The 24,177-nt window shown below is 36.1% G+C and overlaps 1 protein-coding gene across 1 annotated transcript in view; it reads right to left on the reverse strand.

Moving 5' to 3' along the window:
• The window catches only part of LOC107743877 (zinc finger protein GLIS1-like), a 63,256-nt gene that overhangs the window by 5,139 nt on the left and 33,940 nt on the right, over nucleotides 1-24,177 (reverse strand). Inside the window, exons 4-8 of the mRNA XM_016557331.1 lie at nucleotides 21,404-21,565; nucleotides 18,501-18,611; nucleotides 16,981-17,149; nucleotides 10,148-10,304; nucleotides 322-482 (exon numbers count right to left, since the gene is read on the reverse strand). Of these exons, the coding sequence (XP_016412817.1) occupies nucleotides 322-482; nucleotides 10,148-10,304; nucleotides 16,981-17,149; nucleotides 18,501-18,611; nucleotides 21,404-21,565 (760 nt within the window). The remainder of the gene's footprint in view (nucleotides 1-321; nucleotides 483-10,147; nucleotides 10,305-16,980; nucleotides 17,150-18,500; nucleotides 18,612-21,403; nucleotides 21,566-24,177) is intronic.

A 24,177-nucleotide genomic window follows, 5' to 3' on the forward strand; every position in this document is an offset into this window, starting at 1 on the left:
TTAACCCTGCATGGTGTAAATGTTTGAAAATGATTAACAGTTGCAAATAAACATTCATTAGAAATTTAGAAAAGTAATCAAAAGTAATCAGTTACATTAATAAAGTAACTGAAAAAGTTACACTACTATTACACTTTAAATATGGCAACTTGTAATCTGTAACCTATTACATTTCTAAAGTAACCGTCCCAACACTGTGTACACTCACCGGCCACTTTATTAGGTACACCTGTTCAATTGCTAAAGGAAGTGCTGAACTTTTAATGTGTGTGAAGACTACCACCCAATAAAATCAGAGCAAACAAACAGAAGTTCTCATACCCTCACTTGAAGGCAGGTTGTGGAAGGTGGTGTAGGGTTTATGGTGAGTGTGGAGGTGTTGCTGGCTGAAAGAGGAGTTCTGTTGCTTCTCTAGTGTTGGTGGAGGAGATGTAGCGGCCTTCAGCAGATTGATCCCTGTAGACAGCAAAGCTCCAGACAACCTGGAAGAGAGAAAGTGAGCATTAACTATTAAGATTAATGGTTGAAGATAAACAGTAAAATTTCACATAGAGTATATAATTTATAGTCCTGTGAATATTACTTTATAGCAACTTTATAGCCTCACCCCATCCTACCTTTAACCCTGAAAAAGATCTGAGAGGATTACCTCAGAAAAAGAGTCACATAGCCTAAAGTGAAACATTATTTATTTTTTATTTTTTTATTTATTCTAACATGCTTTATCCTTTTCCAATTCTTGTTATAATGGAAAGTCATGAGCCTGGTTTTGATTGAGTACAAGCCTGTTCTTTACTCCAGATGCCACTTATACATAACATGTCCCTGACTTACTGTACACTGATGGCTTTGGGGAAGTTATGATAGCTTGCTCATGCTTGCACACAATGGAACAAATAAAGGCTTTGTTAGTGCCATTAGATGCAGCTGTCACAAGCAAGTCTTCAAATATGCAAAACCAAGTTCCAGCGAGACGTGGAGTGCCAACCCAACGGCCCTGTGAAGTTGTTCCTGCCCCCTAAGTCAAGGCTCTCTGCCTTTAGTGCACACATCAAAGAATCATATTCTGAATTTCAGAAATGAACAGAGAACAAAAACAAACTCAAAGAATCGCCTGTTTAAACAGAAGTATGACAAACAGATGCTCATCATGATGTAGTTATGGAGAGATATTATGAGGACATATACAGCTATAATGTAAGATATGCAGGGTCAGAGGAAATTAAATTAATGCACTTTACTGCCTGTTTGTTCTCCCTAATGATATATGTGACCCTGGACCACAAAACCAGTCATAAGGGTAATTTTTTTAAAATTGAGATTTATACATCATCTGAAAGCTGAATAAATAAGCTTTCCACTGATGTATGGTTTGTTAGGATATGACAATATTTGGCCGAGATACAACTATTTGAAATTCTGGAATCTGAGGGTGCAAAAAAATCAAAATATTGAGAAAATCGCCTTTAAAGTTGTCCAAATGAAGTTCTTAGCAATGCATAATACTAATCAAAAATTAAGTTTTGATATATTTACGGTAGGAAATTTACAAAATATCTCCTCACAGAATAAAAGAGTTTTGTGGCTTTTTCCATGGCCCTTAAAGCTAAAACCCATTCACTGTATATGCTAGTCTACTCCCAAATACTGATAAAATTCACTTTTAGAACACTGTGGTTCAAAAGTTTGCAGTCAGCAAGATTTTTTTTAACAAATTAATATTTTTTCTGTAATTGCACAGTCAATTTAGCAAAAGTGACAGTAAATACATGTTATATAAATGCTGTTCTTTAGAATTTTCAATTCAAAGAAATCTGAATGTAATGTATCATAGTTTCCACAAAAAATATTAAGCAACACAACTGTTGTCAACATTGGTAATAATAAGAAATGTTTCTTGAGCAGCAAATCAGCATATTAGAATGATTTCTGAAGGATTATGTGACACTGAAGACTGAAGTAATGGCTGCTGAAAATTCAGCTTTACCATCACAGGAATAAACTGCATTTTAAAATATATTCAAATAGAAAACAGTATTTTAAACTGTAATAATATTTCACAATATTACTGTTTTTATACTGTATTTTTGATCAAATAAATGCAGCCTTTGTGAACATAAGAAACTTCTTTTAAAAACATAAAAAATCTTACCGACCCCAAACTTTTGAACGGTATTGTACATATTAATATTTACAGTCTTTCTTGTCTGGAAAAATTAACCAAAAACATTGATGACTCATCCTGCACTACACCAATTTTTGTCCAATCAAACGCTCTAGAATGAGAATGTCATATCATGTGCAACCCACCAGCAAGCAACAAATGTTTGTTCATTACTTTGATCTTAACTAAATAATACTGCTATTTTAAAGAAAAGGCACAGGCCTTTCGATATGTCCCGCACAAACTAAAAAATAACAAAATAAATAAACCAGTGTTTATTAGGCCAGTGATATGATCTCATGTGAGTGATTTTAAACATTTTTGCTATAAAAACACTATTAACGAATAACACTTTAAACAAAGGAAAATTACTGACTGCACCTTTAGAGCATGTACATTTAAACAGACACATTATAAATTGCATTTAAATTGCCTTTTGCACTATCATCCACAGAGTTAAGACCTAGCGAAGGGCTAATGTAAAATTTGGACTCCAGTGAGCTGATAATTCTTTTTTATTTATGTTTCAGGCCTCGTGTGGGAGTGATATTTCCCATCGTTCATTTGCCCAGAATCTGATAAGGACTTCCTTGGCTGTTACATCTGTTAGACCATTATGTCGTTTTTCACTGTTAGCCAAATTCACATTCCAAGGACTCAGTTTTATCACAACTGCATAAAAAATATCAATTTTTTTTAAACTGTTCTCGGATGTAACCCCATGAGTCATGGGGCTTTTCTCAGACAGCCATGTCCACAACATATTTCACAAGGCATGCAGCATATATACGTTAAGGAATTAGAGTTAGCGGGCTAGCTTGTGTTCATATGCAGGAAAGCTGTTCGGATCTAGTCGCTGGCTGTGATCTGACGTGTGGCCATGTGTTTCTGCGGAGAGCACTGCGGCAGTGTTTCCCCTGGGAGCTGCTGTCAGCACAAGCTCAGGAAACAGTTATACTGTTTATATTTTTACAAGCAGCCTCTATGTGCAGCTAAAGTGAATTATGCTATAATCACTGCCAGCTGCAGCTTGCTAAGGCTCCAGGAATGAGGGGAATCTTTCATATACAAGATTAATCTCTCCCTTCGGTATTTACCTTCACTGATCATCTGCTTTCACATTCACAGGCTCTTTTTGTGACTATACAGCCTATCTTTCACGTCATAAGAGCTTTACAGTATATGCTGACCAACTGATCGTCCAAAAGTTCACATTCATCTAATATTCAAAAGTGATAAAAAAAAGCATTTGGCTTGCTCAAGTAACTCACAGTGCCACCCTGGATCTAAATAAGGAAAGAAAAGTACAATTGATGCTGGAAGACTTTTGCATTTCTGTTTCAAATAAATGCTGTATATATATAATATTATATATTAATAATTTTTTATGAGAAAATATCAAGTAGATATTACAAAAAGTAGCTTTAGAAAGAAATATACAACATAAAAACTATTACCCATAAACGTTTAGGCTACAATGGCCTAACAAACTATGAAACATAAACAAAGATCATTTGAGAAAATCTCATTTTTTGCGGGGCCAGTGCGTCAATCGTGTTAAAATATTTTAATCGCATTATTTTTCCATAACTAATACATTTAATTAAAACAACAGCCCTAATAGCAACCACTTTTTATGCATCGGTTTAGTTTAAATATTATTTTCCGCACAAACATGCCAGTTTCCTTGCAATTGAGATTTAAAATAAAATTCCACAAATTTTAAATAAATAAATTTTAATTTAAAGTAGATGTTTATTTGCATTTTCTATTGATCGCAGCAGCAGTAATTCAACAAATTGTAACCATATCCTCCATTCAGAACCAACAAAATGGGGAATTGTGTCATGCAAAATTGTATTTATCACAGATTTTTGGACCTTCTGAATTGGTTGTTTTGAGTCAAGAGTGATGGAATAGGAAACTTTGGTCCACTATCTAAAAAAAGGCAATGAGTCGACTTCACAGGAACTTCAAAGCATAATGACCTAACCCTTAATAGTTTGGTTGTGAACAAAGTGTTTACAAATGGTACTTCTTCAAAGTAGCAGATTGAGTAATAAAGCCAAAGTGCTGAATGTGACTCCATGGGAACCTGAATGAATATCCCAGAGCATCGCTCAGTTGACATGAGTAAGTCGTTACTCAGCACATCAGATAATGATTCAGTGAACATAACTCTTCTGAATATGATTCACTGGATGTGCTCCACATTAATGAACATAGTTACTCTACGTCTGGCTCAGAAAGTAACCACCAAAAGGTTCAAAGAACTATGGTCTAGATGGGACATACTGTAGCAACTTTGACCACAAAAAAGAAAAAAAATATCACATTAATGTGAATAACAATGAACATTGAAAAGTTACATTTAGGATGATGGAATAATACTGTTATTAAATGCAGTCTGTGAGGTTCATGAAAAGCTCTGTCGTTTTCAAACCCCTTAGTGTCACGTTCCAGTTTAATCCCTGTTGGAGGGGTCAAAGACCTTACAAATCGTGCAACAGAGGTGCTGCTTTCAGAAGTGAGGCAATCCTTATGCTCAAACAGACACAAATCCCCCAGGAGTTTTTTTTCCCCCCACATCCTTTTTGAATGAAGATTCATGAAGATGAGTGCTCTGTTCCCAGTTTGTCTTGTTTCACCTGTCAGGTTGTGCTCCACTGGGAGACGGCGTGTATGAGAGAGTGTGGATATCCCCAGTGTCTCACGGTAAGCTCTTCTGATTGAAGAACGAAGTGGCCGCTGACTTGGCACGGGTCGGTGGGAACCTTTCTGGTTCTGGTTAGCAAACTAAAGCCACTCATGAGAGATCAGGCCCTTACTGATCCGAGCCTATTGCTTGCTTCTAAACACTCAAAAGCGAAAGTGCAGTCAAGCGGGGAAATTAGCTTAAGATACAATGTATCAGTGGAGCTACTGTTTAGATCAGGGGGTGATACTGAAATCTGCTGAAATGGACTCAAGTTCAAGGAATTTGATTATTTATGACTATATTTTATGACACTAATCAAGTGTTTTATGAGACTAATGAGACTAAATATATATGCAAGTTTAGAATAACTAAGGTATTTTAATGTTTTTGAAAGAAGTCTCTTATGCTTACCAAGGCTGCATTTATTTAATAAAAATACAGTGAAAACTGTGGTAATGTGTGATATTATAATTAACTGTTACATATTTTTATATATTTTAAAATGTAATTTATTCCTGTCATGACAAAGCTGAATTTTCAGCATCATTACTCCAGTCTTCAATGTCACATGATCCTTCAGAAATCATTCTAATATGCTGATCTGATGCTCAATAATTACCAGTTATTATTGGTGCTCAATTATTAATTATTGTAATTGTAATTGTTCTTATTATCAGTGTTGAAAACATGTTTATGCTGCTAATTTGCTTATTATATTTTTTTGAAAACCTACATTTTTTTCATGATACATTTTTTCCCCTCAGGATTCTTTGATGAATAGAAAGAAAAAAAACATTTATTTGAAATAACAGAAATCATTTGTAACATTATAAATGTCTTTGGTGTCACTTCATAAATAAAATAGTAAAATACATTTTTTTTTTTTTTTATCGTACTTACCTCAAACATTTGAATGGTAGTGCATCATGGTTTTCACAAATATATTAAGCAGCAAAAATTGTTTTTAACTCTGATAATAATAAAAAATGTTTCTTGAGCACCAAAGAAGAATGTTAGAATGATTTATGAAGGATCATGTGACACCGAAAACTAGAGCAATTCAGCTTGACAAAAATAAATTACATTTTAAAATATATTAAAATAGAAATTAGTTATGTGAAATGGTTATTGTAGTTTACTTTATTACTGTTTTACTGTATTTTTGTCAAAAATAAATGCAGCTTTGCCGAGCACAAAAGACTTTCAAAAACATGAAAAAAATCTTACCAACCTTAAATTTTTGAACAGTATTGAATATAAACGTATTCCAATATAACATATAAAAAAATTGAATATCCTCTCATTAATACAAACCTGTTTCTCATTACCATTAAGGTAGACCAGGATCAGCTATTCCTAATTTTACTGTAAAACTGTCACCTACAAAACATGTAAATGAAGTCGTTGAGGTGCCAATGCCACCCATTAAGCCCCTCGGCCCTCCAGGCTGGTGAGCACGTTCCTCTGAGCAAAATCCGAACACTTCTGCATCCCTCCATCTCAAACTCCATACAACGGAGACCACTAGATGTATTTTCACTGGCATATATTTTAATATTAGCTTCAGAAAATGACACTAGTATTTGCGAAGTAAAAGGAGTCTAAATGGGCCATTTCAGCCAGGGTAAACACATTTAGCAATGAGGTCAGAGGCTGCAGCAGTGGAGTCAAGAAAGTTAGATAATTTTGTCAAAATGTTTAACGTCCTGCTAAACCATTTGGGAAAAACAAGAGCGGCAGCTGCTGTTGACTTTGGCAGCCAAGTGTATACTCAAGGCTTTAAACATGTAAATCAAAATGCTCCATCTTCAAACGCAAGTAGACGTTTCATATCTGGTTATTTGTAGGTCCTAGCAGAGATGCGGCATTAGACGGATGGCATAAAGCGTGCTATATGTGCGCATATATTTTTGATCGGGAACCCCAACTCTAATGACTTCCGAAAACAAGAAGATGGCCATTTTCTTAGCGACTGTATGAGGAAGTTATAATATTACAGCTGACACTTGACTTACTAGGTGGATAAAATGCTATTACGTTTCAAGCTCCACATATACTCATTACTTCCAAAAAAAGTTCACGTCCACCTTCATCTCATGCTCTGTGTGAAGGGTGTGTATAATCTTACGTTTTCACAGACTTAAACCTTCAGCATCAGTGAAAAGCAGAGTCCTCTGTATGCTTGAATATGTCATTGTGACCTTCAGTGCAATAGCATATAGAGTTACACGCGTATCCTCTGAGCTGGTTTCGTTCAGCTCTCATTCCTCTCCAAGTAGCAGTAATTGTTTGTGGAGCTTTAAAATGGTTTGCTAATTTTCTTGAGCGTTTTTTGCATTCTTTCTGTGACCTGGAAAAACAGCTCACCTTCCAAAAAGATTTTTAAGGACATGACAACTCACTGCTGCCTGGGCACATTTCATGGATGTTGGAGTATTTTTGCTAGAAACTGACATATCCAATGGGCTTATGCTAACGAAAACGTCACTTTGATTCAAATTTCAGGCTAAAAAAAATATTTACACACATTAACAGTGCATTCTAAGTATACATGTTTTTGTTTTCCCTAGGAATCAGACCCACAACCTTGGTGCAATGCTCTACCAGTTGAGTAAACAGGAAGAGAAAAAGAACAAGAGAAGTATAAAGAGTTGCAAAGCTCATTATTGTTTCGATAGTTATGTTGTTTACAAGCTCTTGAATTAGTTTCCATTCTCAGATGTGGGTGAAACTGGTTAATTTACTTAACACTGCACTTTTGCTTTCATTTAACTATGATAAAGAACAGAAAAATCCCATTTAAATCTGATGCTTTAAAAGAACAGATCTATTTTCTCTCCTTTTCTCTTTCTCATTTCCAGCATCTCTGTTTGTCACTATACACACTGCACATCTTGATGACACATTGAATTTGCAGCTCTGGACTTGGCTGGTCCAGAGGGAAATCATGGTTTTTATTGGGAAACATGCCTCAGTCCTGTTAGGGACATATTAGGCTTCATTGTATTCCTCCTCTGAACATTCCATAACACTAAACACAGCTTGAGGACAGAAAGGAACAGAGGTGCACTTTTTTGGGAACGCGGTCCTGCTTTAATTACACAGCACTGACAACTCTTAACTGAAGCCAAAAGCACAGAGTTGGTTTATGTTGTGTTAGGGTGACATTGGTTTAATCTAGATTTGCTGGATAAATACACACTGAAGCCAGAGCAAGAGAAGAGCGCAGCCGCAAGCATCAAATGCATCGTAGGGTGTGTGTTTTAGGAGCGTGTTACAATGAAAACAAACGTTCTGTATGGGCAAGGGAAAAATCTGCCGGTGGTGCTTTGCATGGTAAATAAATCCAGGCCCCTAAATCAGCATTGGTTCTTACACACAGGGAAAAACACATTAGACGGCACACATTACCAAAGAAAATCTCCTGTTATGAGAAAAACCTGGAGCAATGCAATAGCAACAAGATCCTGGATGTGACTAGTTATTACGAAGCAATTTGATGTCATCAAGACATGGGTAGGTGCTTTTCGTAGTTATTAGGTTTTAAAATAAAAAAAGCTCATTATTATTATTATTCAGGTGTATTTTTCAGTGACTGTTTCTGCTGGTTACATAGTACCAGTAGGTGGCGACAAATGAGTGAGTCAACGAGTGAGTTAATGAATCAACTCATCTGATTCATTCAAAAACACTGATTCATTCAGGAATGAAACAAGTGACTGTTTTTTATGAGTGAGTCAATAAATCATTCCCTCAACCAATTAGTTCAAATTTTAAATTAAACATTTACTCAATGATTCATTCAAAATACTGATTTATTCAGAAATTGATCAAGAACAGTGTCCAGGTGTATTTTTCAGTGACTGTTTCTGCTGGTTACATAGTACCAGTAGGTGGCGACAAATTAGTGAGTCAACGAGTGAGTTAATGAATCAACTCATCTGATTCATTCAAAAACACTGATTCATTCAGGAATGAAACAAGTGACTGTTTTTTATGAGTGAGTCAATAAATCATTCCCTCAACCAATTAGTTCAAATTTTAAATTAAACATTTACTCAATGATTCATTCAAAATACTGATTTATTCAGAAATTGATCAAGAACAGTGTCTGAATTCAGAAAAAAAACATACTAGCGTACTACTTATTATTTGTACTACATCTTTATATGGCAAAAATAGTAAGAGTAGTATGCTAGTACCCTAATCTGAATTCAGCCACTGATTCATTCCAGAAAGAAAAAATTGGCCCAGTCTTTATGAGCAATTCAACTGATTCATTCAAAAACACAGATTTATTCAAGAATGAAAATCTTTTTAAGTGAGTCAGTTAATAATATACTCAGTGATTAGTTCAAAACCACTCATTCATGCCAGACTGAAACAATCTATAATGCCCGGTTCAGACTACACGATTTTAGCCCGATTTTGCCACAATTTGCTTGACGTAGGATGTCGTGGGGATTCGTAAACGACAATGGGCGTCGGGACGCAAGATTCCATCGTTTCAGCACGTGTAGTGTGTCATAGTGGACGACAACCGATTCCGCATCTGCGATGCTTCACGACATCACGACAGAAAGATTAGCATGTTTAATTTTTTTTCCATCGTCCACGACGAGTTCTGTCACGCAAAAATATTGTGTAGTCTGAACCCGGCATAAGAGTGAATCAATGAATCATTAACTTAACCGATTCACTCAAAAACAGTGGCTGAATTCAGCATACTACTTAGTATTTGTATTATATTTATTTTTTATGGCAAAAACAGTAAGAGTAGTATGCTACAATCAATTCAGGCACTGAATCATTCCAGAGAGAAACAAGTGACTGTCTTTATGAGTGAGTCAAATTTACTCAATTGACTCATTTAAAAGCAATGATTCATTCATGATGAAACAAGTGACTACTGAGTGAATCATTATGTACTTTTTAATTAGACTAAAGTATAACATTTCATCATAATTTTTTTCCTCACTTCTTCAGACATCTCAGATTGTTCACAGAGCATATTGCAATGTACTGTCGGATTGCCTTTTCCTCAAAGGATCCATGCAGTGTCAACTTAACTCAAAAGGAGATATCTTTCAGAGATATAACAGCCTTTCTGTGACAGCTCACTCAATGGAACTGAGCCAATGTGTGTAACTATGACTACAGTGATATCTGTTACTGTGATGACAACCTTCATCCATTCTGACATCATCTACATTGATCTCATCCGCCTTGCGTGTATGTCAGAGCAACTGGGAGTAAATGTGACGCTCGGTGGGTTAGGTACTCACCCTTCCCGGGTGTTCTCGAGGCCAGACAGCGGGGAGAGATGGTGGGGGCTGCCAATGTCGCGGTCCAGGCGGGGCTGCCTGGGGGGCAGGTCAAGTCCAGAAGAGAGCAACTCAAGTGGGGCTCCATTGTGTGTCATGCTGGAGCCGGCGTACAGGCCTGGAAGACAAACAAAACTAATGTGCAAAACATGCCTAATAAACCTCAAGGAGCCCTCAAGAACGGCACATTGACCAAATTAAATCTCCACAAAACAGCCCTTAATGGCAACAAGTGCTTGTTATGACAACACAAACTCACCAAGGCCTTTTTGGATGAAATTAAATGTTCCTGTTCTGTGCTGTTAGCAGTTTATTGTACATGATTTATGTTGCTGTGCTGAATGGATTTGATTGACTGTTGCTGTTTTGAATGTAACATCTTTGACAGATCAGTTCAATTTTAATGGAATGGCAGAACTAGTAAGTATAGACAGATCTACTTGAAGCTACTTGTATTGAAATGAAAGGAACGGTATCTTTAGCCAAGGACACATAACCTTGAAGCAAAAAACAGCAGATGCATCAACTTCATCCACAGTTTATAATGGAAATAACAGTGTAGATCAGAGCTCCAACTGCTCCAAATGTCATCCCACCACTGTAAGCAAACGAGGCCAGATGAAAATGATAGTTGCTTGTTCCGTAAATGGGCTTCTACCGTCCCCAGGCTTCTTGTGCAGCCTGAGAGACTGACAGGCGGACACTCTTCCTGGTTGCTCCGGCTGTTAATGTGTTCCTCTGAATTTGCCCAGTAATTGTTTTCCCAGAAGCCCTCTGGAGGGACGGCTGTGCACTGACAGTCGTCAGCGGCTCGTCCCAGCACCCCTTCTCTTTGTGCTCCTCTTCATCTGCTTTACGGTGGAAGCGGGGGCCCATCTGACAGTTTTCTGAACTGGTTACAAACTTGATTCATTACCTGAAATCATCAATCAAAGTCTTTAAATGGTTTCTCCTTTAGCCCTAACATCTGCTACCAGACTGGGAAGCATTCAACATGTAATGGCCATGATTGCTTTAGTTGTTATCTGCTGGAGAGAGGGGAGGGGGTGCACCAGGAGGCAGAATCAGACTCTAAAGGCTGAGAGTGATTGTGAATTTCTAAATAATCAGTACATTCATTAATTAATACACATGTTTAATAATTAGTACAAGAGTGAATTTGAATTATAAACAACTTGTAAAAATGCTTTAATTAAGCAGTTTTCTAATTTGATATTTATTTTTTTATATCACACAAATGCACTTACATTTCTTAAAAGTTATACATATTATTTCAAGAATATACATACGTATATTTGTGTTATATAATTTGTTGTCTATACACACAAACACACACACATGACACATTTATAATGGAAAATAGATAATTATAAATATGTAAATATAAATAATTGATATATATTTAAACAACTCGTAAAAATACTTTTTTCATTTTCTAATTAGATTTTTTTAAATTATATTATCACATAAATGCACTTATATTCCTGAAAAAATTATGTATACATATAAATTATATTTCAAGTATACAGTATATCCCAAAAATGTTAAACAGTATTTGATATTATAGATAGAAAGATAAATAGACAGAAAGATAAATAGATAAGGCAAATAACAAATAAAACCAAAATGATAGAAATTAGTGTTGAAGAATCCATACCTTATCACAATATATAATTATGACATGATCAGCATATATTCAAGCAGCCACAGAGACTGCACAACATTGTATGGAGCAGCCAAATGCAAACCTACACAAAGACACAGCACAGGACTAGAACGCACTTTATACGTGCAAATTACAAAATGATAGAGGTACCCACTCTCCACTTTGCTTTTCTTTTTCTACTGGCCCCAGAACAAAGCTTAGGGAAAGGCAGAAACATCAGGAACATTAAATGCAGGCATCTTGGCCAGTTCCAACCACAACTTCTCCTCTAAACAAGAACAAACAGCCACAGTAACATAACAGGTCCTTCAGGCTAAAGACATTTGCACATTGAAGTAACAACTTATCCCCTTTGAACCGAGCAAATGAGAGAGACTGTGTAAGCCAGGACGCCTATTTTTCCCTGGCACACGTTGGGGGAGATTTAAGCTGTTGCAGTGTGAAGTGTGTTTTGTACAAGGATGCTTTAATGATGGGGAGTTCTGCAACTGCCCTTCAAATTACTCTCACATGGATGTTTAGAGTCTGTTCTACCTCTCTCCTCCATGAATTTTTGCTCTTAAAAGAATAGTTCACACAAAAATCTAAATTCTGTCATCATTTAGGGCATGTTCACACTTGTGGTTCGGTTCTCTTCGTTCTTTTGGTATGGACCAAAAAAAGAAAATTATACATTTAGTCCTGTTGACTGAATGCTAGTCAATTAGCACTCATACTGTCATTTTTAGGACCGATCCTTAAATTACAAAACAAAAACAAGGGGCTTTTATGATGTATATTTTGCAACATAACTTGCTGAACATCCCAAACAATCCTGTGCATGGGGCTAAATGCACTCATTGTATGTGCGTTCATTTGATGGTACTTTTACCAGCTGAGAACTTGTGAAGAGCTTATGAAATGTGTCAAAACATGGTTGCGTTTTCACTTATTCAAATGAACCGCACTAACAGAGCAATCGCACCAGGGTTTGTTTTAAGCGAACCAAACATTCCAAGTGTGAACACATTACTCTCATATCATTCAAAACCTGTATAACTAACTTTCTTCCACAGTTAACTTTCTTTTTTTTTTTTTTTGGAAATAAAATAAAAATGGAATTGTGATTTTTCTGGCATGAATTGCAATTTAAAATGTGATTAAAAAATTTTACAAGTATGCTATGCTTGTTTGTAGAACTGGCGATATAACAAAATAACAATAAAATAAAATTTAAAAAAAAAAAGGGTCAAGGTCACCTTTATTATTCCCACAGGGCAATTTGTTTCACAGCCAGCAGTAAACCATATACAATCAACAAACCAACACCACCACACACACACACACACACAAAAAACATGACTTCCATTAATAATATACATAAAATTATTTGTAATTTAAAAAACTGATGGCAGCTGGTATAAAAGATTTTTTTAAATTTATTGGTCCTACATAAAGGCAAATAATATCTGCGAGTAGAAGGAAGCAACTTGAAAACATTCTGCAAGGGATGGCTGGGATCATTCATAATTAACTCAGCTTTCTTCAAAGTCCTGACCTTATACAAGTCATTCAAATCATTTAAAGTGGTGCCAACAATCTTACCACACACTTTAACAATATCCTGCAATCTATTTCTGTTTTTTACATTAAGTGACCCATACCAGCACACAAATGAGAAAGTAATCACAGATTCAATACAACAAGAGTAAAACATCTTCATGAAAGTACTGTCCACATTAAAACTACAAAGCTTCCGCAGATAAAACATACGCTGGTGGGCTTTCTTACACACAGCATCCACATGAGCCTCAAAGGTCAACTTTTCATCTATTAAAGTACCAAGGTATTTAAATTGACGTACAACCTCAACAACATGATCATTAATAACCACAGGAGAGATGACTGTAGGATTCTTCCTAAAATCTATAATCATCTCTTTAGTTTTAAATACATTAATGTCCAGAAAGGACAAATTACACCAATCAATAAAATCTGCCAGGACAGGACCATGATCAAGATCCTCACTATTTAAAAGGGAAACAATCACTGAATCATCCGCAAACTTGATGATATGACACCTCTCTAATTGCGTTTGATTGACACTCATTAGTATAAAGCACAAATAAAAGAGGCGAAAGAACGCATCCTTGCAGTGACCCAGTCGAAGAAAAAACTACAGTATATCAGATAAAAACCCTGTTTACTTTCACACGTTGAGACCTATCAGTTAAAAAATCCATCAGCCAACATATCAGCCCAGAATTAATGCTATAAACCCTATTTAACTGAGGCTGGATACAGTTAAAGGCAGATGAAAAATCGATAAAAACTAATCGCACAAAAGTCTTTGCACCCTCAAGATGTACTAAAATCATGTTTAATAGAGTACCTATCGCATCATCAACACCCCTATAGACCTGTAGGCAAACTGAAACGGATCTAAATTTGCTTTTTTGCTAAATTTTCAAATAAAAGGAGAGAACGCATCCTTGCAGTGACCCATTCGAAGAAAAAACTAAAGTTATTCAGATAAAACCCTGTTTACTTTCACACGTTGAGACCTATCAGTTAAAAAATCCATCAGCCAACATATCAGCCCAGAATTAATGCTATAAACCCTATTTAACTGAGGCTGGATACAGTTAAAGGCAGATGAAAAATCGATAAAAACTAATCGCACAAAAGTCTTTGCACCCTCAAGATGTACTAAAATCATGTTTAATAGAGTACCTATCGCATCATCAACACCCCTATAGACCTGTAGGCAAACTGAAACGGATCTAAATTTGCTTTTTTGCTAAATTTTATTTAGTAGTAATAATAATCATAATAATAATAATTATTATTGTTGCGGTCATTATTATTAAATAAAAACATTAAACAAAATAATATATAAAAAAGTAATAATATAATAATATAAAAATAATATTTCACTGTAAAATTAAAATGATAATAAGGGAAACAATGATTAATAATAATAATAATTATTATTTTAATTAATTAATTAATTAATTAATTTACTTATTATTTATTATTACAAGTTTGGGAAGATGGTTGATGGATGTTGCATTTATCAGTAAATAAAGATTATCAGTAAATAAAAACTTAAATTTTAGTCTGTTCCTCAAATAAAACCATCATCTGGAAGACCAGAATGTAGTAACATGGATTACATTTATGATATTTTAATGGTATCCTTTTTGAAGCCTGAATGCTTCAGTTCCCATTCATTTTAATTGCATAGATAAGAGAGAGCAACACAGTTTTCAGAAAGTTTCCTTTTGCTTTCCATGAAAGAAATAAGGTTTGGGATGACATAAATGTTTGTAAATGATTACAGAATTTTCATTTTTGGGTGAACCATCCCTTCGACATTCTAGGTTTTGCCTTCTCATGAAATCTCCTCTGCTAACAGTATGTTCAGCATTATGACAAGAACAAGCAGAAGAGCATAATTACTTACAGGGAGGACCAAAACTACTGTGGTTAAACTTATGCAAAACAAACAAAATACAAAACATGCAAAACCTTAACCTCTGACCTCCCTCTCTAAATCAAAGAGTCATGAGTCATAGCCGGGTATTTTAAGGTAAGTGTCCTCTAGCACCAATTTACCGTGAATTGCAAAACATTGGAAGTAGCATGGGAAAATTCACATCTAACTCAGATCGTGCACTGCAGCTGTTTGCAATATCATAGCATATGGTCTTCATAACATTACAATCCCCTTTATTCTGTCATGTCCATTTGAGCTGTTAAATCGTAGCTTATTGGTTTTGGATCACATAAATGGTTCTGCAAGTGAATGTACACTTATACACATCTGGGTTTTGGTACATTTTAGGGTGGAGGGAACAATCCTCTACCCATCTCTACAAAACATCCCAGGATACATAAATTAGACAGCACATATACTCCTACAAAAACAAGCAGTGATGGATTCTATAGACCAAGATATACAATTCATAGCAGGGTATTTTAAGGTAAGTGTCCTCTAGGACCAATTTACCATGAATTGCAAAACATTGGAAGTAGCATGGGAAAATTCACATCTAACTCAGATCGTGCACTGCAGCTGTTTGCAATATTATCATAGCATATGGTCTTCATAACATTACAATCCCCTTTATTCTGTCATGTCCATTTGAGCTGTTAAATCGTAGCTTATTGGTTTTGGATCACATAAATGGTTCTGCAAGTGAATGTACACTTATACACATCTGGGTTTTGGTACATTTTAGGGTGGAGGGAACAATCCTCTACCCATCTCTACAAAACATCCCAGGATACATAAATTAGACAGCACATATACTCCTACAAAAACAAGCAGTGATGGATTCTATAGACCAAGATATACAATAATTTCTCTTAAGGTTTGGTAAACACCAGTTAATCTCACAAGTTAAAGTATAAAACTACAATCAACATCATCTTTAGAATCATTTATGCAATTATTTCAACATTTCAGATAGTATTATTATTATTTCAACAATCCCACACACTATACGTACTTGCAAATGTATCAAAAACAGATTTATTCACTCACAACGTTTCGGTCCTATGACCTTCATCAGACATATCTGATGAAGGTCATAGGACCGAAACATTGTGAGTTGTTGATTGATATCTCCAATACGGTAGGAAATTACATTAAACAAAACAAAACAAAGGATGTTAAATGTGAAACATGACTGACAGGGCATTTTAAACAGTGACAGAATGCACATAATTAAGCAATAGGATGGTTTGTTAAAGACACAATTGTGATCAATTAGTGTGTCCCAAAGCTTGCATACTTTTCATTTACACACTCAAAAGTATGTACCTTTTCTTCACTAAAAGAGTACATACTTTCAGGGCATGGAATAAGTAGGTGAAATGGGACGCAGCATTATAGTAACAAGCCACTTGACTTGACATATCATTGTGTTCATAGTACAAACGGAGCTGCACCCAAGTTTAATACTCATGGTATCAGCAAAAATAATAGTGATGCTTGTTTTAGCGAGCGCCACAAATTACAATTATAATCCATGATTGAAACTAAACATCCATTCCTCCTTTCCATCGGATTTCTTTTTATACCCTCATCCACTTCACATTACTGTCAAAAGAAAGTGCATACAGAGGATAAATTAAGCCATACCTGTGAATATCTCCTGGCCAAGTGCTGGGGAACGGCCTTCCTTCCCATTCAGAGAGTGCTGAGAGGTGGCAGGGCAGTGGGGATGCTGGGAAGGGGCGGAGCCATGCAGATGCTGGATTGACAGACATTCGCTCAGAGCATCTGATTCTAAATGGGGGCAGGCCCTTAGCTGTCAGTCAAAAAGATAACCAATTAAAAGATTAAGCAATAAAAAATATAGTTCTCTCTATGTTGAAAGGAGGAATGCACATAAAAAAAACATGTGGAACGTCCGCTCCAGAGAGTTATGGCGTAAAAAAAGAAATGAGGAGAGTCACACTTGTGTAAAATGGACTGGGCCCAAACAAAAGTCTTAAATAAAAAAAACACATCAGTCTGTGGTGACATCCCACACCAGCCAGCAAAGGAAATGACAAGCTTAGAGAGGAACGATTTTTTACCGCAAACAGGAACCTTTGATTGGAAACATGAGTGGATGAGGGGAAAGACATACCCCACATACACATCCATCGCCCCGAGTACAGGTTGGGATGCCACGTTACCGGCCACAGAGAGGTGGAGGGGTCTCTTTTGCTGGTGAGCATGCAAGGCTGATTTTTCCCTTCATAAGGCAACAAAATCAAAGTTCTGGCAGTAATCATGCATTATATGCGACATTTGTTTAGAATTTGGGGAGTCATATGTGTTTAGGACTTTTAGACTGACTTTGAAAGCTCAGATTGTAGCATGGAATTATGTGTAACTGGAAAATTATCTTCGGTCACATGAATTCGTGATGAGTGGACTGAATCTGGAGACGATTCATCGCAATAAACAATAGCCGAAATGATGCATGACATACAACTTGAATGCGTTTTGTCATTTTAATTACACTGCAATTAAGATTTTCAAAATAAAAGCTCACAAACTTGTGAATTAGATATAAAACAAACACGTTTTAATTACACACAAACAGGCTGCAGTTCTCGAATATTACAAAAGAGCACAAACCGCACGTTTTTCAGTTTAGATCTTTGTGCAAAACTCCCAGCCATTCGTCAAATGTTTTGGTGCTTTGCCGCAGCGTGCTATAACAGGCGTCGCTCGCGATAGATGGAGTGGGAGTGTTTGTTTGACATCTGGCCACTGAGGTATAGCACTGCACAGCTTATTAACAATGGTACACGCTCACATGTGTTTCTGCTTACAACGGCAAGCAAGAAGAACGCATCAGTCAGCTGTCATTTAGACCAGTGCAACAATGAGGCCATTCTGCTTATAATTACCCACTTTACCGAGGAATGCACTCTTCACCATGTAGATGCTGAAATGTGGTCAGAGTTGATCTATTGTTGGGAAATTATTTTCAAAGACAAACCTAAGTAGAACCAACCGCACCAATCCGTGAAAAAGACACAATTGACCATGAAAAATATAGACTACAAATGTTTCTAAAGGCCGATGGCAAGAGCCAAAGAGCTAATTGTACTGATGAGTTGTGCTGATGAGATGATTTGTACAGAGAATTTTTTTATCCTTACCTTCCTACGGACCTGCTGCTCTTTGGCGGAGTGGATCTTCACATGTTTGCGGAGGGAACTGGGGTCTGTGTAGCGTTTAGTGCAGCCTGGGATCTGACATGCATATGGTTTCTGAAACAGGAAATACACAATGTCTGAGAATCATAATTGTATGCAGTTCAGCCACAAAGAAGACACAGAAACACACTTCAATAGACACAAAGACATTAATCATTACATTATGACGACGTTTATAATTGAGTAGCTATAATTATAGTTTATAAGAGACATTAAATACGGTGCACAACATTTATGAACAGACATGGAAACTACAAATACATGACAATTTAGACAAGCAACTATTTGGAACTCCCAAAATAAATGATGTGTTTTTTTAAATTTGAAGTCTAAATAAAGTCATTAATTCTGCATTAAATTTCTAAATATAAAACATAAAAAACTGATTCAATATTTACATTTCAAATCTGGGATTGAAAATTTGTATTTAAATCTGAAAATACATAGAAAGTTTTTCGAATTTGAAAAGCTGAAAAAAAAATTTAAAAAAATAAATAACTATTAAAAATCATAAAAATAATTAATATTCGTTATTATTTCTAGATTACTAATACAGGTGTCAAATATGCAAATTTGTTCTTTATTTAGATTTGTGTTAAATCAGACAATATTATTTACACTTTCAAATTGAGTGTAAATGGACAAACACAAGTGCAATAACTGTTTATTTTGAGAGTTTATAAATAGTCAAAGTTCAAGAGGAAAGACAGTATCCTACCTTTCAGCTGAGAGGACGTAGGAAGAAGAAAAGAAGAATACAGATTGTTTGGTAAATGTCAGACAGACATACAGGTACTGTACAAAAACTTCATTTACTGGTTTACAGGTAACAAACTACTGTGCCAGTTTTATATTACTTTGCATTTTATCAGCGTTGAATTGTTTAAACATGTACATTTTAAGATATATATCAGTATACCCATGATTCTCACTGGAAAACTTTCCTGAAACACTCTCTCTCGGTCCAAAACATGCAGAGGTGATTTTCTCCCATGCATTTTACACTGCTGTTTCTTCTAAAACAGAGGCAGTCATTAAAGGGAAAGTGGATAGGCTTCCTTTATTAGCTCTCTTTTCCTACCTTCCCTCGTTCTCTAAATAACGCTGTTTTTACAAGCCGCTCGCGGGGCAGCTCGTCTCTGCGCATTTATTTGTTTTCACTGTGCAATGCCATATAATCCCCCTGAAGGTCTAAACGCACTGAAAACAGAAAACGAGAAAGCTTAGGAATGGAAAACAGAAAAAAGGCCGTCAAGAATAAATATCATTACAGTCGGAGTGATTTTTTCACTGTATATGAGGCGTGTGGGAAGGCTGTGACATAGGCGAGTTAATGTGCAACGCTGGGCATCTGGAGACGGGGGGCTAATTGGCCATGGCAGTGTGGCGGTAGCACAGCACGGGAGCTGTACTGCGATGTGATACAGCCAGGTTCTGCCAGTTAGTGAGGAATTACTAACTCAAGTTTTCCCTGACTTTTATTTTTCCTCACATTGTTGGAGTGGGATGCAAGATGTGCCTGCCTCTCTCTCTCTGTTTCTTTCTCTCTCTGCCATGTGTCGTTGCTATCACAAATGGAGCATGGTGTTAAACGATGTATAATATAACGTGTTTTCCCTCTTCAACCCATAGAGACATAACCTTATGCCTGTTTTGTGCACGCAAAATTAACTTGGGTCAAAGAAAGGTAGCAAACAGCACATTTATGGGTTTGTTTGTAAGGTCCATTTGGTTGGGGACTTAAGTGCTACACTGTGCTTGGGATTTTTGCTCTGAACTTGAAGGCCCTTGGATCAACCATGGTTCACTCTTTAGTTTTGTTAAAGGGAGGGAACAGAAGTTAAAATGTAGCCTGGAAAATCTTTTGAAAAATAGTTGGCAATACTAAAAGCTACTAACCACCTACGTAAGGGGGCAATATCTTTTAAAAATACTGATTATAAATATCAAACTAACAATACTTACTGGCAAAAAAAATGAAGGAAAAATATACATATAATTCTCCCTAAATTATATATTTTTTTTTATTCTGAAGAACAGCAGCATTTAACAAAATATTCTGCTAAAATATATCTAAAATGCTATGCACAGACACAGATTGTTTTATCATTTTTTTCGTTAACATTACTTGTCTAAATAAACTGATTCACTAGAATGAATCAGAGTTCCCAGTGCTATATACCAGAGAGAACCATTGGGATTGAAAGGATTGAAAAAAAAACAATCATTTGAAAAAACAATTTATATGAAAATGAAGACCTTTTAGGATTTTTCAACGCTATATATGAGAAAAAAAAACATTTAAGATTAACCGAATTACTATATAAATTTAACTTTCCAATATGAAAGTGAGGACCTTTTCGGATGAACCGATTCACTAAAATGAATCAGAGTGTCCAATGCTATTTATAAGAACCAATTGAGATGAACCAAATCACTAGAATAATCTTTTAACTACAATAACTTTCCAACTCAACATATGAAAGTGAGAACCTTTTAAGATGAACTCGTATATTTTAATGTGTCAACTTTTCAGTCCTACATAGAGAGAGAATGATTTAGGCAGAACTGATTCACTAGAATGAATCAGACTACATAGGAGGAAGGAGGACTGTTTAAGATGAAAAGATTCCCTAAAAAGAAAGATTCACAGCTACTGCCACACTTAAATGTATTAAGCATTTAGTAAAACTAGGCTATTAGTTTGTGTTTCCCAAACACTGCTAATTTCTATATTTAGGATGGTGTCAGTAAAGAGCAGTCTTTGTTTTCTTGTGTTTTGAGGCACTTCTTTTGAGTTTCAGGTATGACATACAGGTTAGGGTGGGCTGTATTTATGTACTCACAGTGTCCAGGTGTGTGCGCTGGTGCTTTGCCCTGTCGCTGGAGTTGCTGAATGCTTTCTGACAGCCCGGATGCTGGCACATGTACGGCTTCTCTCCTGTGTGACTCCGCAGGTGAATCTTCAGATTCTCCAGCCGTGAGAAAGCTTTGTTACACCCTTCAAACTGACGGGGAGAGATGACAGCAGTAAACATCAACAAGTGTTTTATAGAAATGCCAGCTTTTTTGAAGGATTATGGTTTACCAGGCCTTGCCTTTGTGCATGAATGTGAACAAATGTGAACAAACATTTGAATCAGAAAAAGCAATTCATGGATTGTTTTTCCATGTCATTTTTTATGTCAGCACTAGTCTGGCCAATCAGAATCACTCAAAAGTGTGGACCGTAGACAGTCATTACAGGATGGTCCTCTGCAATCTATCTCCAAGCATCTGTGTAATGAGGCACTGGACGTACTGATAATACATGCTGTCTTGTAATTTAAGGGCCTCATACATCCTATACAATCTCTTAGCTCCACCCCCAAAATGTCAACAGCCCTCCAATCAGGAGCCACGGATGGTACAGGGTGGCAGCTTATGGAGGTGTCAGAGAGCGTGAAACCTGACATGGCAGCTTTGCTCTCTATTGTCCACTGACCTCTAACTGAGGCCCCCGCTTCTATCACAGCTCCAGTTTCACTGAAGGAAAGAGCCTTCCATTCTTCTAATGGGCCCTCAGAACAACATTCGGGCTCTGGCCTCCTTCAATCACTCGCAAAAGGCTTGCTATTGAGGCCAGGCCATTTAATACGGGGCGAAACCTTAGACTGCCACGGTCGGGATATATTGAGTGACCTGGATTATACAGTGTGTGTGTGTTTGTGTGTGCAAAATTCTTATATGGTATATTAAAAGAATGTGGAAACAAGAAAAAGCATCAGCCAGTTACAGTTTCACACACACAGACAGAACTGGATTTGCATTTTCGGTAGAAAAAAATTCTAGTGCTTGTAAAGTAAACTTAGGTTCTGCTCAAATGAAATGTTGCACCAGAGACGCTTTGCCATGAGGCCTGGCTATTAAGGCTATTAACATAAAAAAAGAAAGAAAGAAAGAATAAAATAATACAAATTCATAATTAAAAAATAATTATTGTGTAAAACTATGATAATATAAATAAAAAGTAAAAATCATAAACCATTAAAATATTTAGTGTGTGAAAGTTATTTCTCAATTTTTCAAGGATTGAAAAAAGTTCATTTTCCCAAGGAGCTTTAATTTCGTCAAATTATGTGTTAAATTAAGTGTGGAAATGTTATTTAATTGTTTGTATTTAGGATAAACAAAATGCTAGCTGTGAAAAATACATTATTTTAAAATGAACTGAATTCTTATGATGGCAAAGCTGAATTTTCAGCATTTATTACTCCAGTATTTAGTGTCACATGATCCTTCAGAAATTATTCTAATATTTGGTGCTCAGGATTTCTTATTATGCTAAAATGCTGCTTAATATTTTTGTGGAAACTGTGATACATTTTTTCAGGAGTCTTTAATGAATAGAAAGTTCAAAATAACCACATTTATTTTGAATAGAAATTTTCTGCAGCATTATAAATTGAAAAATAATTGCATCCGCTTTTGATTAATTTAATGTGTCCAAACTCAAAAGTTGCAAAAGTTCTTTAGTACAAACATCCATAAATCAAACTTCCCTCTTATAAAAGTACATAAAAGTTTATATATTACATAAAATAGAATGTATCTACAAAACAACGTTTTATTGGAGTTCTTATGTCAAGTAGTTGAAGTTGAATTAATTGCAGAGGTTTATTATTTAGGGCGTGGGGAATATCAATCCAAACTGTAACTGGCCACGGACTTTTACACATTAATTTCATCAGCTCACACAATGGAGCGACACAGTGGTTGAGACACATTTGCTTGGGGCTTTTGGACGTTCAAACCTCACAATGTCAACGTGCGCCTGTATTATTTCACAGCATGAAAACTGTCTGAACATACCCACAACATAGAACTTACAGTAATAAAGTCTCTGAAATCCAGGCAAGCTTGAGATATATGCCCCGTACTGACTCCTAAAATATGTCTCGAAAACCTGAGTTTTAAAAAACAAACACTGCGATTATGTATGTCCTAAAATGTGTGTATTTATGTATAGGGGAAATAATCATTCTTTCACTGCTTTCTTTAATGTAATAGAAATTTCAGGCTAAATTGAATTTATGGGTCCGCAGAGAGAATCCTGCTAATCATGTAAAGCCCACCATTAGCGCGAGGATCGGCTGCCAATGGAGCGAAGTGCAAAGCATTCTGGGATACCTTACAAACACAGCTATGCATTCTGTGATGCCATGCAAACACAGCAATCTGCCAGAGTTGAATCCAGATGAATGGGAGGAATTTCTTTCTCACTTCTCATGTCTTTCATTGTCTTTCTGCCTTTCCATATCTCTGGCATTTGTTTTCTACTTTTTTAGAACACAACATTCTCTTTTATTAGGGATGCACCGATACCGATACTGGTATCGGTATCGGGCCCGATACTGGCCTCCTGTACTCGGACTCGTACTCGTTAAAATGCCCCGATACCAAACGCCGATACCACACAGCATGTGATAAGCGCCATATTCAAACAAAGAAACACTGACAACAGACAGCAGAAAGGAGTTATGGATGTCTACTACGAAGTATATGTATGCAATGAATATAATGTTAAACATTCAGTATTAACGCCTGTATAGCTGATGTGCGCAAGCTGATAAACAAAGCA

The sequence above is a fragment of the Sinocyclocheilus rhinocerous genome, unplaced genomic scaffold, assembly GCF_001515625.1.
Source record: "Sinocyclocheilus rhinocerous isolate Xijiao unplaced genomic scaffold, SAMN03320098_v1.1 scaffold377, whole genome shotgun sequence".
Classification (NCBI taxonomy): domain Eukaryota; kingdom Metazoa; phylum Chordata; class Actinopteri; order Cypriniformes; family Cyprinidae; genus Sinocyclocheilus; species Sinocyclocheilus rhinocerous.